Source organism: Balaenoptera ricei, chromosome 5, assembly GCF_028023285.1.
Source record: "Balaenoptera ricei isolate mBalRic1 chromosome 5, mBalRic1.hap2, whole genome shotgun sequence".
In the NCBI taxonomy this organism is placed as follows: Eukaryota; Metazoa; Chordata; class Mammalia; order Artiodactyla; family Balaenopteridae; genus Balaenoptera; species Balaenoptera ricei.
Window position 1 is genome coordinate 54,866,429 of NC_082643.1, and position 21,220 is coordinate 54,887,648.

General features: G+C 37.9%; 1 protein-coding gene across 8 annotated transcripts in view; it reads right to left on the reverse strand.

Annotated features, from left to right (window-relative positions):
* Positions 1–3,112: 3,112 nt before the first annotated feature.
* RUFY3 (RUN and FYVE domain containing 3) overlaps positions 3,113–21,220 on the reverse strand; it is an 89,443-nt gene continuing 71,335 nt past the window's right edge. For 3 of the 8 annotated variants that reach the window (XM_059922887.1, XM_059922889.1, XM_059922892.1), the window contains 9 exons: positions 19,812–19,895; positions 17,540–17,707; positions 16,932–17,029; positions 12,705–12,824; positions 11,527–11,623; positions 9,805–9,869; positions 7,243–7,270; positions 6,401–6,469; positions 3,113–4,545 (listed from right to left, as the gene is read on the reverse strand). In XM_059922887.1, the coding sequence (XP_059778870.1) occupies positions 4,402–4,545; positions 6,401–6,469; positions 7,243–7,270; positions 9,805–9,869; positions 11,527–11,623; positions 12,705–12,824; positions 16,932–17,029; positions 17,540–17,707; positions 19,812–19,895 (873 nt within the window). In that variant the 3' untranslated portion in view covers positions 3,113–4,401. Of the gene's footprint in view, positions 4,546–6,400; positions 6,470–7,242; positions 7,271–9,804; positions 9,870–11,526; positions 11,624–12,704; positions 12,825–12,858; positions 15,371–16,931; positions 17,030–17,539; positions 17,708–19,811; positions 19,896–21,220 lie in introns of those variants that run through there. The other 5 variants (XM_059922893.1, XM_059922895.1, XM_059922894.1 and 2 more) reach the window with 3 other exon arrangements.

Here is a 21,220-nt window from a genome sequence, read left to right on the forward strand (position 1 = left end):
ATAAACTCTAGGACCATACATGTTGCTGCAGATGGCATTATTTCATTCTTTTCTATAGCTGAGTAATATTCCATTCTTTATCCATTCATTGATGGACATTTAGGTTGCTTCCATGTCTTGGCTATTGTAAATAGTGCTGCAGTGAACATTGGGGTGCATGTATCTTTTCAAATTATCATCATACATTTTTATAACTTGACTGTAAATAATGAATGAACCAAGGACGTTGTGCTGAGCTATAAATCTGATTTAAAATCCTCACGCTGAGGAAAATTCTCAGATTCTATTTGGAAATAAACTGCATTTAGGGAGTTTAGTCAAATTCTATTAGGTCAGACCTGTAGTTGTTTTGAGTATGAAAGCACAATTTTTTAAATTTAAATAAACTATTTCAGAATAGCTTGAGATATACAAAAATGTTGCAAAAGTAGTAGAATTCCTACGACTACCTCACCCAGTTTCCCTACTGTTTACATCTTACATTGCTACAATATATGTCACAACTAACTTTAGTACATAACCATTAACTAAATTCCAGACTTCATTCAGATTTTATTAGCTTTTCCCTAATATCTTTCATTCCAGGATCCCACATTACATTAGTCTTCGTGTCTCCTTAACCTCAGTCTTTCTTGTTTTTGATGACCTGATAATTTTAAGGAGTACTGGTCAGATATTTTTGTTGTATGTCCCTCAATTGGAGTTTTCTGAGGTTTTTCTCATGTTTAGACTGGGGTTATTGGTTTTGCAGAGAAAGAATACAAAGGTGTCATTCTCACTGCATTCATCTTATCAAGGATTCATGTTATCAACATGACTTATCACTGACCATGTGAATTTTGATCACCTGACCAAAATAGTGTCTCCTAGGTTACTATGAAGTTCCTTTTTTCTCTTTCTATAGTCTCCTTTCTTGAAGTTACTAAGCACAGCCCACATTCAAGAGGTGGGGAGGTAAGCTCCACTTACCTGAAAGAATAGCTACGTAAATTATTTAGAATTTTTCTGTATAGGAGAGATGACATTTTTTCACCATTTATTTAATCCTTTATATTAAAATGGACTTGTAGGTATTTTATACTCTGGGTAATAATCCTATTCTACGTTATTCTCACATTTTTTCAGCTTTACCCATTGGGAGCTTTTAGCTTGTTCCTGTATCCCTTTGAGAATCAGCCATTTCTCCAAGGGGTCCTGGTTCCTTTTATTGGAGAATGATATTAGAAACCAAGGTTTGGTTTCTAATGAAAGATTGGGCATTGGGTGTGCCCAGTGCTACTGGGGTGTCGACTTCCAGACCCTGTCAGCAGATGGGGCTTTATGTCTGTGTACCAACCCATATATGCATACATATCTAATTATTTTCTGTATCCAACTGGAAAGCATGGTATTTTAAAAATCGTGGTAAAATATACATAACAAACTTTACCATTTTAATCATTTTTAAGTGTACATTTTTGTGGCATTAAGTACATTCATATTGTGTAAACACCACCACTACCATCCATCACCAGAACGTTTTCATCTTCCCCCAACTGAAACTCTGTATCCATTTCCCCCTTCCCCAAGTCCTCGGTAACCACCATTTTACTTCATCTCTGCCATTCTACTATCTATGAATTTGACTGCTCTAGGCACTTCAAACAAGTGGAAACCTATTTGTCCTTTTGTGACTGGCTTATCTCACTTATGTCCTCAAGGTTCATCCATGTTGTAGTCTGTGTCAGAATTTCCTTCCTTTTTAAGGCTGAATAATACTCCCTTATATGTATCTGTCACATTTTGTTTATCCATTCATCAGTCAATGGACACTTGGGTTGCTTCACCTTTTGGCTATTGTGAATAATGCTGCTATGAATGTGGGTGTATGAATAATTGGTTCGAGTCCCTGTTTTCATTTCTGGGTATATACCCAGAAGTGGAATTGGTGTATTATATGGAACTTTTCTTTATGAACCAACCATGATACTGTTTTCCACAGTGGCTGTAACACTTTACATTGCCACCAACAGTGCACAGGGGTTCCAATTTCTCCACAAGTTTTTAATTTTGATGAAGCCCAACCTATTTTTTCTTATGTTGCCTGTGCTTTTGGTGTCTTATCCAAGAAACTGCTACCAAATCCAGTGTCATGAATCTTTCTCTCTTCTATGTTTTCTTCTAAGAGTTTTATAGTTCTAGCCCTTATGTTCAGATCTTCGATCCATTTCGAGTTAATTTTGTATATGTTGTAAAGGTCCCTCTTAATATTTTTGGCATGTGGATATCCAGTTTTTCCAACATCAGTTTTGAAAATACTTTCCTTTCCTCATTGAATAGTCCTGGCTGGCACCCTTGTCAAAAATAATTTGACCATATATGTGAGGGTTTATGTCTATGCTCTCTATTCGATTGGTCACTACGTCTGTCTTTATGCCAGTACCATACTGTTTTAATCACTGTAGCTTTGTAGTAAGTTTTGAAATCAGGAAGTGTGAGAGACATTCAACTTTGTTCTTTTTCAAGATTGTTTTGGCTATTTAGGCATCCCTTGAGGTTCTACAGGAATGCTTCTATTTCTGCCAAAAATATTGGGATTTTTGATAGAGATTACATTGAATCTGTAGATGGTTTTGGGTAGTATTGGCAATGTTTTGTAGTTTTCGGTGTATAAGTCTTTTGCCTCTGTGGTTAAGTTTATTCCTAAGTATGTTATTCTTGGTGATGCTAAATGGTGGAAAGCACAATTTTTAAGGAAGAAAGGCCTAACATTAAGTCAAGGTATTCATGACTTGGTCCCCTTGCTTTTGTGGGCAGCTGCACTAATAACAGATCTTTGGAGCTTTGTTTTATTTAAAAAAAAGAAAACCGAAATGCTATATAGCTTATGTGCATTTCAAAATCAAATCTCAAGTGGCTAATTACTTATTCCTCCTTACATTCCATGTGGCCTCTTTTCAATTTAATTCAAAATTAATTATAAAATAACTTTTGCTACTTCAGGATAATTCCCCACATTATCTGTAGCACTTAGAACAGTGCTGGCACATATATGTGGTAAAAAATAAGGAGAATGAAGAATCACAAGAAATAAATATTTAAAGGGAAAAAAATGACAATCAACAAACGAGGCTAGAATTATTAGATTTTATTTTTCCCTACTACTCTTAAAACTCAGCTTCACCAAGTAACAGGTCAGACTTCTGCAGTAACAACTCTTTTCTGGGCTGTAACCCTTTTCAGGAGACAGAATTTATCAAATATGGTTCCAGGATGTTTCCACCCCATAATTCTAAGCCACTTACAGAATCATATCTTCTTAGGTCTTAACTGGAATCAAACAATCTAGACACATGTAACATAATCAAAAGAGCATAAACCATTTCTTTTCCTTCCCCTGCTGAATGCACTTCCCTCTTTTTCCCCAAAGGGTTTGTTACTAAGAGATGTTGAAGTATCTTACTTTCCAAGAAACCTGTCTACCAGTTCTGAATCTGAGCCTGGAATAAGGGATCTCTTATTCACAAAAGAATTTAATAAATATTCTAAGCTAATTATTCTCAGCCAAGACAAATTAAATTTGTTTTACTTTACACCTGACATAGCTTTGCTTCAGTACTTCCTACTTGCAAAAGTCAAACCCTATCTTTAAAACCCCTTATAATTTCCATGACTGAGAGGAAAGAGGGAGTGGGGAAGAGCTGGCTTGTTGTGTAGTAGGGGATTCTGAAAAGGGCAGATATTTAGTTTTGAAGTCACTAAGTGGAAAAACACCAGATGTTCTTCCTCCTTATTATAATAAAAACACATTTAGGCCAGAACTAGAAAATTCTGGTCCTAAAACTATAATATAATAGTTTTAAGTACATTCAAAATTTATATTACTCTTTAATTTCTTTTCCCTGAGTTTGGGTTCACAGTTTGGTAGAGATACTTTAAAGAAGAGGTAGTTAGTGGGGGTAAAGAAGAAATAATGTTTGTGTCTAGCAGCATCTGGGAAAATATGTAACATCTGTCATTTCAATCTCAGTTAACAATTATCTTTTCCTCTTGAATCTGAAAATGTAACAGAGGGATGATCATTTTCCTTTTTTTTCTTATCTGCCAAGGACCCTCTCTCGTATAACATCCACCCCAGTAGTATTATCACTATTCATAAAAATGAACAGCCCTTCCAAATGCTCCAAAGTGGGGTTGTTTAGATTTAGCAGAGAGAGGCTCAACTGAGTAACTTTTATTCATACAGTCATTAGAGAAAATGAGCAGAATTCCAGCACTGCCAACCACTGCCTTTTCTCCCTGGACCTGGTTTATTTAAATCATTCCTGTCAATTCTTGAGTTGATTCTAAAGTCTGGGCTCTAGGGGATCCTGACATCTAACACAGGTAGAGACATTTTGGTCCAGATCTCAGCTTCCAGTCTTACAATGGGCTGCTGGAATATTGTTTCATCAGATGCTCATGACAGGGATTGCAAACTCGCTCAGGCTTGATACTTGAAGGAAGAGGCAGTTCGTTTGTTGAGCAGGCATTACAGAAGGTTCCTCTGCAGTTCTTACACACATTCTACAAGGAGAAGGGGAGGTCAGGTGGGTAACAGAAGAGCAGGGCATAAGGATGCATGGGATATAAGAGGCCAAATATGATAGGTGCTCAATGTCTAATAAAATACTGGCTGAATGTGTGCTGTGTGCCACACAGTATCTAACTGAACAATCTGTCTACAAAGAAGCATACAGTCTAGTTCTTAGATCTAAATGAAGAGAAGCATTTCCACAGAATGCAAATGAACAGATAATACAATATTTATCTTTAGAATATATACTTTCATTTATATTCACCTTTAGGTGGGCTAATTCTAAAATTAGTTTACAATTACCCAAGCATACTTCAAATAAGGCAGGCAGTGGCAGTGACCTAGCCATGGGTAGGGTTGGGTAACTGACGTAAGATTAAAAACTTTGCTGAGCATGAACTGAAAGTATAATTTCTAATACACTGATGTGCTCAATGCTTTCCTGTGATGCTCTACAAGCACATCCTTTGGGGTTATCAGTGCAGCAGGAGCACAGCTTCCTGCATCCTTTTTATTGGGAAGTTAGTCTCTTTATTAAGCATTTTGAGTCTTTAGTGGCCAAACTGTGGGACAGCAGGTGGGTCATTATGGCAGTGCCACTGGTAAAGCTGTGATAGGTTGGTGCACACATTAGCTCCAAGGGTCCCTATTTAAAGGCTGTGAAGAATGACTTCCCCCATAAATAATGCTTCTTTTCCCCAAACAATTCATCTTCCTGAGGGTGCAGCAGAGGTAGGGGGGTCATTTTTATTTGAAAGCCTGGAAGGAATCTTCCTCTGACATACTGCAGTTAGTTTGCATGGCTTAGAAAAGAAAAGCCAGAATTAGATTAGCAGCTTCTTCTGTTTGGGAACACATTTCTCTAATTACAACTTCCAATTCCATAAAGGCAGTTCATCTTTATCTGCTTCTGCTAATTTAAGACTAGGTCATACTACAATTTTGCTTGTTAAAATTTAGCAGGATCACAAATGGTGGCACGCAGGTTGTAACCCAGAATTTGGGCACGTTTCCTTCTCTTCTAAGCACTTGTTTCTGACATTCATTTGTCCATAACATTTCTTGAGCATCTACTATGAACTGGGTACCATATTAGATGCTGGGGGATCCTACTGTGAGCAAGGCACAGCTATGGCTGTCAAAGACACTTACTTTTCCTGCATGCTTCCTTCACCCTGCTGACTCTAGGATAACAAGCTGGGTAGGAGTTTAGGCAGAGACCCTTGAGGATCCAACGGGAGAACAAGTGATTTGGTGGAGAAAGAGCTCATTTCCCTCTCAGAGGCTGTTTCCCCAAATAATTCAAAGAACCAAAGAACCCCGCCCCCCGACCCCGCCCCAACCTATCTTCTCTGTTCTAAGCAGGATGGAGTACTGGAAGGAGTATAGACTTTGGAGCCAAAGTCAGGTTGCATCTGGGCTTTCAGTAACTGGGATAATGCACTTGACACCTCTGAGCCCCAGGTTCTTTATAAAATGATGGCACAAAGGACACAAGCTTAACAAGAACAAGGACTTGGGACTCGGTCTACATTTTGTTCATTACTCGTTCTCCGGCACATGGAATAGTACATTCTGCATAGTAGGCACTCAATAAATATTTACTTATAAATTTATGTTTGTTTTAAATTACTTATATAGTTAATTTGTATTCAATATTTTAATGGGGACTTACTAACATGACTTAACGGGACTGAAAAAAAATAGGTACACACTAAATGCTTGCTCCTTTTGCTTTTCTCCCCACTCTCTGCATTCTATACAGCGAAGTCCCTATCGTGAGAAGCGGCTAGTGGTGCAGTGGGCGTCCCTGTGAAGCACCTGTTCATTTCTCGCCACTGTTACCTTTGTTAGGCTGCAGTCTTCCTGGCACAGCTGACACGTCTGTGGCTTTTCAGAGGGCAGCGGCTGTTCCTAAACCACACAGTGAGCCAGTTAGTTTCCCTTAGCCCTGGAAATACCAGCATTTTCAGAATATGCATTTTTTAGTTACAAAATTAATATAATCACACTACAGGCTATCTGGAAACTAGAAAAACAAATTACATATAGTCTCACCACCTTATATACAACTCTGATAATCCTATCATTATCCTTGGTGCTCTTTTTAATTTTTATAATAAAGTAACATGTGATTTTATCTATATAAAGAAAATTCATGTATATAAATGTAAAGAGCTAAAAAAAAGAAAGCCCCATCCCTCTTGTCTTATTCTATCACCAAGAATGGAGGGAGTAGGCTTCATTTTATCCTAATAGATAGATGACAGCAGTGACTCAGACATAGTAGCATTTATCAGTTTTCTCATGGAGTTGTCATCTACCACTATATTTGTAAATGTTTGGTTATTTCTAAGTGATCAAGAAGTATTTTTTCTCTTTATTTTATGTAAGGGAAGACTAAGGAAAAGGGAGGTACAGTGAGCTCTCAGGTCCCGCGGTATGTCAAAGAGAACCTCAGATAGGAAGTTAAGAGCTGCTGTTTACTTAGTAAATCGCTCAAAACTGTGCTACTTCCTATGAGCGTTTCAGCCAAATGCATGTTTGTTTAGGATATTATTAAAAGGATGGGACGCAGAGGCCTGTATGCATTCGTCTACCTCTCTTGCTGCCTTGTTTACAGCTAGGCATGGTCCAGCAAACTATTTAATTTATACAAGATGTTTTAGGACGGGAGACTCAGTTACCTGTTCATTCACAGGGTGAGACTGCAGCCTACAATGGGAAAGTAAAAACAGTAACTAATAGCAACATATTTCCTTTTTCATCATTTCAAAAGCACAGAAAAAGCAATACCATGGTTCTTTTATGTTGCTGAGACCAAAGTAATTATTAATGTTGACCTCCAAGAAGAGGAAATTTTGGTTGTTAAATCTATTACTAGAATATGATCCTACATTATGCTAGTAGATTCCTGGTTAAAAATAGATTGGAGTTACATTTTGTTTCCTTTTTACTACCAAGAAAATAGTGGTTATGTTTCCCAACCTGCAAAACGTCAATGGCCAAGGCCATACATTTTAATAGCTTTTTTCCTGTCCAATATTATGGAAACCTACCCATTATCATATATCATGTATTAGTCCCTTCTCCCATGTACCCATTCAGATTGAAATATTGCTTCATGATACCAGCTGAGCTAACCCCAATTTTCCCAACTTGGAACAGAACTTATACAAGAGGAGAAGCAAAGCCTCCTCCTCAGCAAAGCCTCAGCTCTGGGGAAAATGGACCACAGATCTACAATGGTTCCAATTCTCTTTGGTTGAGTGGCAGTGTGACCATCAGTGTTACCAGGTTTTCAGCTGTTCTTTGGACCACAATCCCAGGAAACCTCAGTATGTTTTAGGATTGCAGTTCTGGCCAGGATAGGCCCTGGAAGCAGCTATTATATAGTGCAGAGACAAAGGGCTTAAAAACAGAAGACATGATAAGGAGAGGCAACTTGGGCCTCTCTGTGGGCCTCAATTTTCTCATCTGTAAAGTAGGAATGGATGATTAAACTTTTGTAAGGAGAATTAAATTTGTAAGGAGATAATGAATGTGACACACTTTTTAAGCTGCAGAGCACAATACAAATATAAGGTAGTACACTTGTCCCTCCCTATCATCAGGTTCCGCATCTGTGGTGGGTTAAATCCCCAGATGAGCAACCCACAGATACAGAGAGCCCATTATATTCATTGTACTAGGCCATTTTATGTAAGGGACTTGAGCATCCATGGATTTTGGTATCTGAAGGGGCTCCTGGCACCCTGGATACCAAGGGACGACTGTATTGTCTTGTATTCCCAAGGCCTAAAATCAGAACCTGGCATGTAAGACCCTCTTGAATGTAAATGACTTGATTTTAGTCTGGAACGAGGCTGACTCTGAAAGGCCCGTTTGAGCCCTGGTTAATTTTATGGTCTAATTCCTTCCCATGGCCCATGCTGATCTATAATGTTAGATGGACTGTAGTTTAATAAGGCTGGTCCTGGATCAGACCATGTTCTCTTTGGGAGTGAACTTAAAGGTACTGGAATCATTCTGGCCTTGGAGGTGAGGAATAGCTGTTTAGGCTAAGTACCTGCAAAATCAGCCTACTGTTGGACTGTGTGATTTATCTTCCTCAGCAGCTAGTTTTGCTCCAGATGACACCCTATCTCATTCTTAAGGCATTAAAGGCTGGACAGGTACAGCTGCCAAAAATGTATACTGTATAGGTCTCTCAAAATCCCTCTGTGGTATCTTTCCTTGATAATAATCTATTTTTGTTGTTGTCATTATAATAGACTTTAATTTTTAGAGCACTGTTAGGTTCACAGCAAAGCTGAACAGAAAGGACACAGATTTCTCATATATTCTGTTGGACCTCCCACCCTCCCGCCATTATCAACATTCCACACCCGAGTGGTACCTGATGTTACAGTCATTGAACCTAAACTGACACATCATAAGTCATAGTTTACCTTAGGGTTCGCTCTTGGTGGTGTACATTCTGTGGGTTTGGGCACATGTATAATGACATGTATCTATCATTATAGTGTCATACAGAGTATTCTCACTGCCCTACAAAATCAGATTCATCCATCCACATCCTCTAAGCCCTGGCAATCACTATCTCCATGGTTTTGCCTTTTCCAGAATGTCACATAGTTGGACCTTCTTCATTTTTTAATACAGTGGCAGTATGTAATGTTTTGTTGTTAAAATAATTGTTAAAAGTCAACTTCCTTGGAATGATCCCATGTTCTTCGTTGCGGGGAAATGAGATGAAGAGTTAAGAAAAAGGAATAAAGCAAAACTGGTTTTCTCCTTAAGAGAAAAAAAGTAAGGGAAATTAGAGTATTTATTTGAAACATAGCTGCCTTTCACTTAGCACTTAGGCGGAAACAAGTCACGCCCACGTACATTTAAGAACCTAGGAAATGCTATGGTTTGTGCTTCATTTACTTGTCCCACTGATCCAGTAAAGATTAGATTAGACATAATCTTTTAAGTGATAGTTTGGGGATTAACCAGGGAAGAATCAGAGGACAGCTTGATCACCTTTCTTTCTTTCTTCTGGAATGGACTAAATGGGTTTGGTTTAATATGCGTTATCTGGCTTGTTATTTATTCACTCCCCCTTCAAAATGTCTTTCTGGAATATTAATATTACAAGTCAGTGCCTGGTCTGTGTCATTGCCAATGTATATCAAAAGCTCCCTTTTTCCCACCACCCCAAAATAGCTTTATATCTTAGTTAATACTTTATTAATAAACACCTGTGGCTTTCTTCCAGGGGCTTTTTTAGTTTAACATTTTCCTCTTGAATTTTGTGCTTCCCATCCTGCCAAAAGAAAACAGCCCAATTTATTAATTATTCAGACTGCTAAACAATGATGATGCTGCAGACATTTTCTTCTATATTGTCTTAGCTTGGGTATAAAGCTAGCAGCTTTTTTTTTTTTTTAATTAGGGAAGGAGTTTAACTTTCGAGATATTTTCCATCATTCTTTGTTCCAAATAGTTTCTTAACAAATGATTCTGATAGGGTTTGCCACAAATGATTTTCAGAGTAGATATTTTCTTTAATGCTGGAGACTCAAATGAAATTCAGAATGTATCCTATTTACTTACAAAGTGGCTTCAAGGTATCAGTTACTTCTTAGGAAAAAAAAAAAGAAACAAAAATATACACACACACAAACCCCCAGCTGAGCTCTGGACAGCTAGTGAAACCGAGCATGGCCATATCCAGCAGACTGTGTAATCCTCTAGACGCTCAGTCAAGTAGTTGCCTCAGTATCATGACAACTTCTACAGCCTATACAACTCGAGGAGTTTTCTACTCTGAAGGACCAATGGAAAATTCCAAACTGCATTTCTACCAATGCCACTAAGCCCTGCCTGGGCAGTTTTGGGGGGACAAATTCTTCCTGTGGCACAAACACGGCTGTCTGCCTTGAACTCCTTGCCCATCAGCCTCTAAAAGGAGAATGTACGTTCTCAGACCACTCCTGGAAGGGCTTGCACTGCACGGTGATTCAAGATTGAGACATCTAAGGCCTCACGGGAAAAACAGGATAAGATAGGCCAAGATTTTAAGTAAATCTCTGTAAGCCCTTATACGTAGATTTTATGTTCACTAAACTAAGATAATAAAGACAGCCTGCTACAGAGAGAATGGTTCTTTGCACATGTTACATTAGAGGTGTAATAAATTTCCATTTACCACTTTTCTACTCTCCAGCAAATTAGCAGCTCACTCTCTAGAAATTTAAAAAAGCTTATACATTTGTCCTGCTTTGTTGTATATAATATTTACAAAGAAGGTGATTTTTTCCCTGTATTTGTCTTTGACAGAACAAGTATTTCATGCTTTCCTGATTTTATTATTTGAAGAGAGTGGCTCGGTTTCCTGGGTCCCAGAGATGATCTTAATCCAGTGTTAGATCTCTCACCACTACAGGTTGCTGGAGGTCTCCTTCCTAACACTGTTCTGTAGAAGCTTCTACTCCTGGTCTTTAAACCACTCTATATTACCTTCCTTTCCCTGTGCCTAATTCCCTTTTTTTCTAATTTTCCCAAGAGAAGTATCTTGAGTATACTAAAATTGAAATCTTCATGACTTGAAAAAGGTGTACAGAAGCGAATCCACATTTAAGACAATTCTGTTAAAGGGGAATTCAGGGTTGGGGAGGGATGACTATACCATATTATTAAAAATATTAGATACTAAAATAATCTTACTTAACAAACTGAAAGGAGTAAGATAGTCACTGGGAACTATGGTCATTAATCCCCTTTTCCAAATGAATTCAAGTTAGAGTGTCCCAGGGGCAGACTCAGAATCAAGCCTCCACGTGTTTACTCCAGCTCTCGCCTGCCACCTATGTACTCAAGGCCATAGCAATTAAGTATGTGTTCCATAAGAGAAAACTGTCCGGCCCATCAAGGTAGCCTCTAAAAATTAAGTAAATAAACATGGGAATAACAAATATTACCGTTTTGGGTTCTGGCTTCTGGGAACCCTTTCCTGGGATGCTCTTGTTTTGTAACCTTCTTTCTCTTTCCTGTTTTAGTTCTAACTCAAGCTGGTTCCTGGGATAGGTGGGAGAGAAAAATGATGAAAATCTGGATTTCTGTACTCCTAAAGAATGCCAAACCCTTTTCTTAGAGTTCAGTAATTAAATTTTAATACTTGATTAGTGAAAAGTATACCAGATATATATGGACAACCAGGTTTTAAAGCACTAAAATACAATACAATCAAACCAGTAACACTGAAATACATTTGACATGTTTAATCTTCCTTGGATGATTAAGAATGCACTTCCGGATCTCCCAGTGCCTGAGGGTCACGGCTCTGAATCGCAACATTTAATACTAACTCTTAATGAAAAGTTGTGGTCAACTGAATGACAACTAGTAAGATTTACTATAACTGAAAGACAGTATTTCTAAATTTTCAGCAAGATACAGTATGAAAGCACGAACACTGTAGTTCCATTACATATGAATTAGCTGCTCTCTCTTCACAGTTATGTAGTTAATCCCCAGTTACACCCTCAACCACTAGTATCCTTAGTAACTGTGTGCTTTTATATCCAACAGTAAAGTTCTGTTTGTTTGAAGTCAGTGCCTTAGGCACAGAGTTGAGTCTCATTTGAGAGACAGTATGGAAGAATGGTTAAGGGCTTGGAGTCAGAGAAATTGGCTTTTAAATTAGTGTTGCTACATATTAGCTTAACTGTGTGAATTTGGACAATTTAACCCCACTGAGCGTCAATTTCCTCTGAAGGTGGGGGTAATCAGATCACCTACAAATAGGGCTGATGGGAAGATGTTAGGAGAGAATGCATATGAAGTGCTCAGTAAAGTATTTGGCACATAGTAAGAATTCAGGAAATCCTGTTATTATTAGTGTTGTGTTGGCTATTCTCTTACTCCATCCTATTTACCTGGGATCTTGGGTTCTAATTTCCTAATTCTTTGATGGCAAAAGATGTTGACGAAATTTTGGGAATGCTTATGTATGTGAAGCGTTCTGAATTCTAATTCTGGAGAAAGGACATGGCAGGACAAAACAGACATGGCTTGATCAGGAGACCGCCCCTCTCTTGCTGTCTGGCCTTAGTACTTCCCATGACCACCCTGGCCGCTAAAGCCGCCCTTTCTTCACCGCTGCCTGGTGAGCTCCTCCACTTCTAGCTGCAGACTGTTGATCTTGTCTCCGAAGTCCTGCTTGAAGAGCCGGTTGTCCAATTCAGCAGACTGGCGGCCTCGCTCAGCCTGGCGCAATCTGGATGTGAGCCATATGAACTTGTGATAAAAAACACAAGCCATGGTGGGGAGGAAGACCAAGTTCAAAACACAAAATAAAACAACCCAAGGAAGAAGGCATGAAGAGACAGAGAGAGGAAAATAAACTTTGTAGGACATGGGAAGAAATTATGGGGGGAGAAAAGATGGAGAAGAAACAAATTCTTTAAAAAAAAGCAAGATGAAGGTGAACCAGGCAGAGGAATAGTTGATTTTCCATTTTTTTTTTATTCTAGTACTACAGTTTACAGCCATTAGATGATAAACAATAAAACATCACTTTTTAGAAAATCCATATCCAAAGCCAACCTCAAGTACATAGTAATTAAAGTTAAATCCACTTTTTTGTTTGTTTTTATTTCCTAATAGGTTTGGTACTTTATAATTTCTGTTTTACACTCATAACTGGAACTTGCAAATGGGCAACTACCTTCTTATATGTGGAATTAGAACATTTTCCTGGTCCCTTCCCTAAACCACAAATTATATTAAATCACTGGACACTATACATCAACCTTTACCCAGGCTTCGGGGTTTTAACATAATGAAAAGCCTTTGTTAGAGTTTGGCTATCTCTTTCCTTTTCCATTTCTACCAACTGGCGTGTGAGTGTAAGTGGACAAACAATTCAGCACTGGGCCTGCATAAGATTCCTGACCATATTCTCTGGAAGATTATGAAGGTTCTCTCCCAAATATCCTATAACTTTGCACCTATAAAGAAGCATGTTCTACGGTGAAATACCTGGGGCTCTCTGTAATAGAATTTGGGAGCATGCTACTATGTATAGTCTTTAAAATGTTTTATTTTGGTGTTTGAGCACTCCTTCCAAATGCTCATAGAAAAGGCAACTCATCACCACAAAAGGTTGATGAAGGTAAGAAGAGGTGCAAAATTATAAGAAATAAACTAAGTTCAAAAGCATAGGCTCTTCCATGAGGTTGGTCATAGGCTCTCTGACTTGACCTTGGTTCAAGTCTGCAAGGACCTATAAAAACACACATGACATCTATCTTACTCTCTTAATTCTGTTTTTTCCAAGAAGATGGTAAAGAATTTCAAGAGCTGGGAGCAAAGGGGTTATCTTTGTCCCCACTTAAGCAGCTGAAATGCTGCAAATCTACCAGAATAAGAAAAAACAGAAAAACAAAAACTTTGCCAAGACTTTTTGAAGGAATAAAGGCTTATGTAACTAACACCTGTTCCCCCAAATCAAAAGTCATTTTTTTAAAAAAATCAAAGTATTTATAGGATTATTACAAGGTAACGCCTAGGAAGGGTCAGATCTGTGGTCACTTAGAAAAAGAAGCCCTGCTGATTATTGTTTATGAAGACCTACTGGGAATCTTTATTTTTAGACTAAATAATAATAATGAATATAAGTTTATCATTTGTCTATTTCCTACTCTGAAATGGTTTTCTAATAGATTGTTATTCTCCTAGAAACTTAAGCAAATTCCCATCTGAACAAAAAGTAACAGAAACTCTTAAGTAAACATTGCCAGCAAGGAACAAGAGGCAGGAAACCATCACTCATGTCTATGCCTTGTTGTCTTTACTCCAAAAGGAAAAGCAGGATAGATGTGAAAAACGTGTAGCGTATTTTTTTTTTTTTAATAGGAGAGACGTGTTTTTATTAAAATTGTTCTCTCTGAGCTACCTAAATAGGAAGTGGAATTGCAGGAAAATGGCAGAGGTAGAAGATGACAAATATTAGGAGGGTTTTCCCAAGCTTCCACATTATTATGTTATCATAAGTTACCTAATCACTAACTTTATCTCTATGACTTTAAAGAAATGTAAGGATGCTGTTCCCCGCCCTCACCCCACTGCCCCCCACCAAAGTCACTGAGGCAAAATAGCTGCAAGCAATCTTGGTTACTGAGAGTAGAACTGTAGTGGAATACTAAGTACTTATCCTTGGCTTGGGGATTAGACCTAGATAACAAAAGTGAAAAGGGGTCATGGCCTAAGAGACACAGAACTACTTTAGAAGAGTCCAAGACCACGTGGCAGTCACCTCTAGTTCATTACATGGCAACGGCAGAACAGGCTCAATGACACAGACATCGTACCTAGAAACTGGTATTGTTGGGGACTGGGCTGTAAAGGCATCAGGCATCAGTCATATATGTACAGAGCTTCAGTTCCCTAGGATGTTTTTTAATGGTGTGTTTATTTATTGGTCAACTCAGAAGTAATTTCTCAAAGTTTATTTGGTATTTAATTGGGAACTTATACTAAATTTTCTAACTCTGGGGAGAAAATAAAGAAGAAGAAAACACAGCCTATATATATATCAAACGGTTTTTTTTAAAAGTCCAGCAAATTCAAAGTCAATGTTTGGTGACATTTTATATAGAATCAGAGCATAAATGCAATAACTTTCAGATTTCTTCCTTTTACAATTAAGCTGTGATATCCAACTTGCGAGGTGACCAGCTGTAAAATGCCTAATGATGTTTTGGGATCAGTTTATTTGCTGCACTATTTAAGGTCTTTGCCTGTTTCACCAAATCCTTCTCACTATATTAATACAGTAAAAATAAAAATAAAAATGGGAGTGAAAGGGGAATGAGAAAATGAATAAATAGGAAAGACAAAAATAGCAGGAGAATAAGTCAGCTTAATAATACTTGAAGAGGTAAGTCATTATTTTAGTTCTATCTGCTTTAAATGCCAAGCCAAAAATCCACTGAAAAATAATCTGACACATTTCAAAAACACAATTTATGAACACTAAAATTGATTTGTTAAATCATAAACATATAACTGCTATGAGCAAGCACTTAGATAACTTCCGAGATACACTGACACTTTTTCATTTTAGATCAGCCAAACCAGAGTTTTCAAGCTTATTTATTAATTTGCAATTAACTTTTGATTCAACAATAATATGCAGTGCTGTTCAGGACCCACCCTGGTCAAGAACCATCTGAATAAAAGAAGCCATCCATTCACCCTTTCATCCATGCATTTACTAAATGAATGCCTTGGACATTCAAGGCACTGTGACAGATCCAACAAGGGAACTTAAAGGATTAGTTAACTAACGTCAAGGAACTCACACTCTCATCAGAAGATACATATATAAAGGTTTATAAGGTAAGACAAAGTCAGAAGTGCTATAAGCAGTATGGATAGGTATGGATATAAGGCTATGGGAATTCCAACTAGTACAAATTGGCAGTTTACTTTTAGCTGGGAAGAAGTGTTAGAGGAAGCTTTGGGTAGGTGGCATTGAAGCCTGAACATAAAAAATGTATCTGAAGAACAAGGAAGTGGGAAGAGAAAGGGCATTTCTAATTGGTGAAACTATTAGGCAAGACATGGATGGGGAAAATGGGAAGCATGTCTAGTAAGTAGTTCAGTTTTGCTCAGGTGCAAGAAGGGTGATCAGTGGGTGTTAAGAGGTAGCAACACAGGCTGGCAACGCTTAATGACCATGGGTGCCGCGGCTCATTCAATCTTGAAGACTTAGCCATTTCTCTTGGCAGCTGAGTCATCAGGAAGAACATGGTGGCTTCAGACAGAAAGAGAAAAGAGTAGCATAGGGAGAAGATGACTTTGGGCAGATTGAATTGTATGTACTGGTGGGAAATAGCTGGTCAGGGGATGAAAATGCAAGACTGGTCTCCAGATTGAGGACAGAGCGGGAGACCGACAGATCTAAGAGCTGTGGGCGGGATGTGACAGTAGAAGCTATAGAACTATTCAGGAGAAAGCAGAAAGAAAAAGGAGATGAGAGAGGAGGGAAAGGGGTTACAGTTATTAGAAGGGCCCTCAGTACCCCTCCATCACCTAGCACCAAAGTCTTCAAAGACTTGAGTGATGAACAGTAACAGAATCACAAACAGATTTAAAAGTCCTTTCATCCTTGTAAGTATCCCTCCTCTAACACATGACACTAAAATGGTTTTTAGTGACATCTTTAAAAAACACAAAATTTAACTGGCTTTCTTTCTACTTGCATGCCTGGTGTTAAGCTGGGAGATTCCCACATACTCTCTGCCAAATGCATAGCGCATTGTCTTCACGTCCAGGACTGAACGCCCTAAGTGTTTCACTAAAGAAACAGCACTTTTACCTTTGTTCAAGTTGTTTAATGGTAGCAGCCATCTGATTAGTCTTCTCTTCCAAGCGACTGTTTAGTTCACTTTTCTGTTTTACTCCTAAGTCTGAACTCTGTTATGGAAAAGAATTATGAGTGATGTTTATGTTTGCATATAACATAAAATCCTGCAACAAATCACACATACCTTTTGAACCTAATGGTAAGCGGGAACTAGAGAAATAGAAATGCTCATATATTTGCGTATCAGTTAATTACCAAATGTAGAAAAGAGCAAGAAGCAACATTTAAGATTGGTATTGTTATATGCAGTTTTGTCTCAAAAATCAACATCGGAAAGTACCTCAATTTATCTATATAACTCAGTTGGCAAGTTAGGCTGGAGAGTAGAAATTATCTTATAGGATAAAAAAGACCCTCTTGCCCAGTTACAGCGTGAAAAGTGGCCATGACTTTCCAGAACAGCAATACAGGATCCTAGGATAGACCGATTCCTGAAGTGGTTTATTGGTAGCTAGCCTCAAAATGAGATGTGACTCTTCCCTCTTATATTTAAAGTGTGATTCTAGAGAAGAAGAGGGGCAGCGGGAAGCCCTGGCATTTTAGAGAGCCGGTGAGCCTACCTGCAACTTGAAGGCAAGTTCATGCTTAAGAGCCCTGAGATCGTCCAGCTGCTGCCGCAGAGACACCAGGGCATCCTGCTTCTCACAGACATCCTTCTCCAGCATCTTCATAGCCAGTTCCATCTCCTGTCTCATGCTGATCTGGATCTCCAGTTCTTTTTCAACATCCTGCCCCAAAAGGAAAACAAATTACTTATTCTCTCTTTCCTCAACTAAGTGCAAACCACAAAATTCCACAGGACAAGGTAGACCAAAACTCTCAGGTCTGAAGTCTGGCAGAACGGCTATAAGCTATCATTCAATACAGAGACATTAACAAAAAGAATAATAATAATTAGGATAATTAGAGTACCATTTACTCAATAATTTACAAATCTGAAAAACTCGGTAGGCCAAACATAGTGCTATCTAATATGTCTAAAATACACACATACTTGAGTCACTTCATTAGATATTAAAACAATTGATGTCATATCTTATTATAGAAATATATATTAAGTGTTACAGCAGCCAGCACAAAATGAAGCAGTTGGAATTCTCTTCATTTGGAAGCTGTTGACATTTTCAAGAGCCCAGGGAACCCAAAAGATAATTTGGGTCCCCAAGGTAACATCTCAGTTACAGGGAATGGTCAATATGGCTAACTGAGTTTTTTCTTTTTTTAAAAAATTTTTATTTCATATCGGAGTATAGTTGATTAACAGTGTTGTGTTGGTTTCAGGTGTACAGCAAAGTGATTCAGTTATACGTATACACGTTATCTATTCTTTTTCAAATTCTTTTCCCATTTAGGTTATTACAGAATATTGAGCAGTGTTCCCTGTGCTATACAGTAGGTCCACGTTGGTTATCTATTTTAAATAGAGCGGCAAACTGAATTTTTCTATTCACTTATCATGAGACCTATTTTTGTTTCAACCATTATTACTGCAACATTATTTGGATGATCAGAGGTACAAAGACCTGAGGTTCTTCTGCATCCATGCTGTGCCCAGGGCACATTCAGAACCTTGCCTACTTGCTTGGTTTCTTTCTCTTTTAATGAACATTTATCTTAATGTGGTACGAGAATGTGGAAAATTTTGTGTAAAATTTTCTCACTTGCCACTTAACTGAGGCACTCTTCTGTACATGGTTAGCATGACAGAAGACAAATCAGACTGCTTCTTAAAATGCTGACATATATTATTTCTAGGACCTTCCTTATGGAAAGTATTTTGAGATCAAATCCACAAACACACAGAAGGAAAATGATAAATATTTCAAGGATGTTAAATAACACTGTTAAAGTAACATTATAAAATAACCTGAAATTCTGTTCTATACACTGTTTGTGATAACAAACTACAAATCAGATCACCCCTTATTTTTAGGCTTCTCCCTACTGTTAGAGACATTATTGGAGGGGGATTATTTGGTTGTCATACTATCTAAATTATAAGAAGAGTTAATGTACTAATACCACAGGTGTATTTAATATACTAATATTTGGATAAAATCTATTATAGGAGTATTAGTTCTTATTATACATTCTTTTATATATGTATATATATCTATTTTAATTTCTAAAAATATCTTAAGACTAATACTGATGTACATTTTTCTGTTTATGTATAAGAACAAGAATAAATTCAGAAATAACAACTAAAAATAAAAGCGTACAATTCTAAATTAATGATTCTTAAGGAGAAGAGGAGCTGCCCAATCCAAGGAGACATATCTTTGCCGGGGTGAGGACTGAAGCAGGAGGGGAGATAGCATAGTTTAAAAATGTAGGTTCTGCAACTTTGCCCGTGCGCCACAACTACTGAGCTTGCGCTCTAGAGCCCACGAGCCACAACTACTGAAGCCCGCGCACCTAGAGCCTGAGCACTGCCACGAAGACTAGCCCCTGCTCACTGCAACTAGAGAAAGCACACGCACAGCAACGAAGACCCAACACAGCCAAAAATTAATTAATTAATTAATTAATTAATTAAGAAAAGAAAAGAAAAAAGTAGGTTCTATATACCTAATGTTTTTGCAACACAAACTATAAAAGCAAAAATAAATTAAAAATTAAGATTGGTAAAATTCCATTGGCTGTTGAGAATGCTCAGAAAAAGGACTGAGGAAGCACTGTAGGAAATATGGGTTAAAAGAATGAGAAACTATTTTATAGGATCCATAAAATTTGCTAGAACACTACTGATATGCCTTGATCTGTGAGATAATACCCCTAGGTAGGGGTTTTAATGTGTTCCTGAACTATTAGGACCTAAGCAAAGTTTACCAGTCGTAGTTGTGTCTCCTCCTTTAAGTGCTTCCTTGCTTCACTCAGTGCTTGCCCTTCTGAAGTTCTGTCTGGCTTAGGGCCCTTGAAAAGATAAATAAAATAGTACATATTTAAGGATTTAAAGAATTTATACAGTTAGTGGACACTAGCACTGCTATTTAGTAAGGGAAATGATCATACCTAAACATGCATGATAATGAACGAAGACAACAAAGAAACTGAAGAAGTTTAGTAAGTATTCTTAAGCCGAACTGGGAATTTCTTGCCATTTTGTTTAAAGTCCTAAGATAGTTTACTAAACCAAGTGATAGAAGTCTTAAAAAATCAGCCTCTGAAAACAAAATAGCATTTACTGTAAACTATAAATTGGGCCAAAGGTTCAAACAGGAATGCAGTCCTACTCCAGAGATCTCACATCTGGTGTCTCCACCCATACAGAGAGGTCAGAGCTAAACATCAGTAGCTCGTGAGAAAATGCTGAGTAGTCACAGTTGTTTTTACAAAGTCCGTGCATTAAAGGCAAACATGTTACTCATGTCGGTCCCCACGCAGAGCCTAGGTGCTTACTCTTTAAGAAGGTTAATAACTGGATTTCTGGATTCCTAGGTCACAGCAGGTTAGAAGCATGAGGAGGGAGACCTTTCTAGAGAGAGTAATGCTAACAGCAGTAAGAAGCAATAGATGCCAGTGAAATAAAAGGCAGAAAAAAACACCCACAGTAATCTGGGAATATTTAAGCTCAGGAGCTAGAAGCTCTATCAATTTCAATAGCCGACGCCCACCAAAGTAGCACCGTTATCACTCAGTACAGAATTGCCAATGTTGATAATTATGATATTCAGTCATCACAAAGGGCTAAATGTGTTCAATTACATCCTCCACTTAAGAAGGCTTAGAACTGTGCAATATACAAAAGGTTTGCAAAATATCTGTTTAGACATATATAAAAAGTTTGGTATTGGGTTGGCCAAAAAGGTTGTTTGGGCTTTTCCATAAGATGTTATGGATCCAACCCTATACTTTAAGGGATTGAGTTATCTAGAAAATTCATTTATATGGTAACTCTTTCCCAGTGATATCAGATAAACACTTTTTACAAAACAGTAACATGGTCTAAAAATAATGGTATATTTAATATAACAGAACACTTAAATATAGTACAAATCATTAGTACATAAAAACAAGACATCAAATTAGACTGTTTACTGAAGTCTCTAAACAGATGTAGGTGGCGGTGAAGCCAAGGAGTGTCTGTAGGAGAAGGGGCATAACCCTCCCATAACCTTTGCCATTCACTCAATTGTGCCTGGACCCTCAGTGAAAACGGTGCACTTAACATATGCAAATGCTCGCAGCTACCAAGCGGTCCTCTGGAGGCAGCCCCCCCATGACACATGACATGCTCT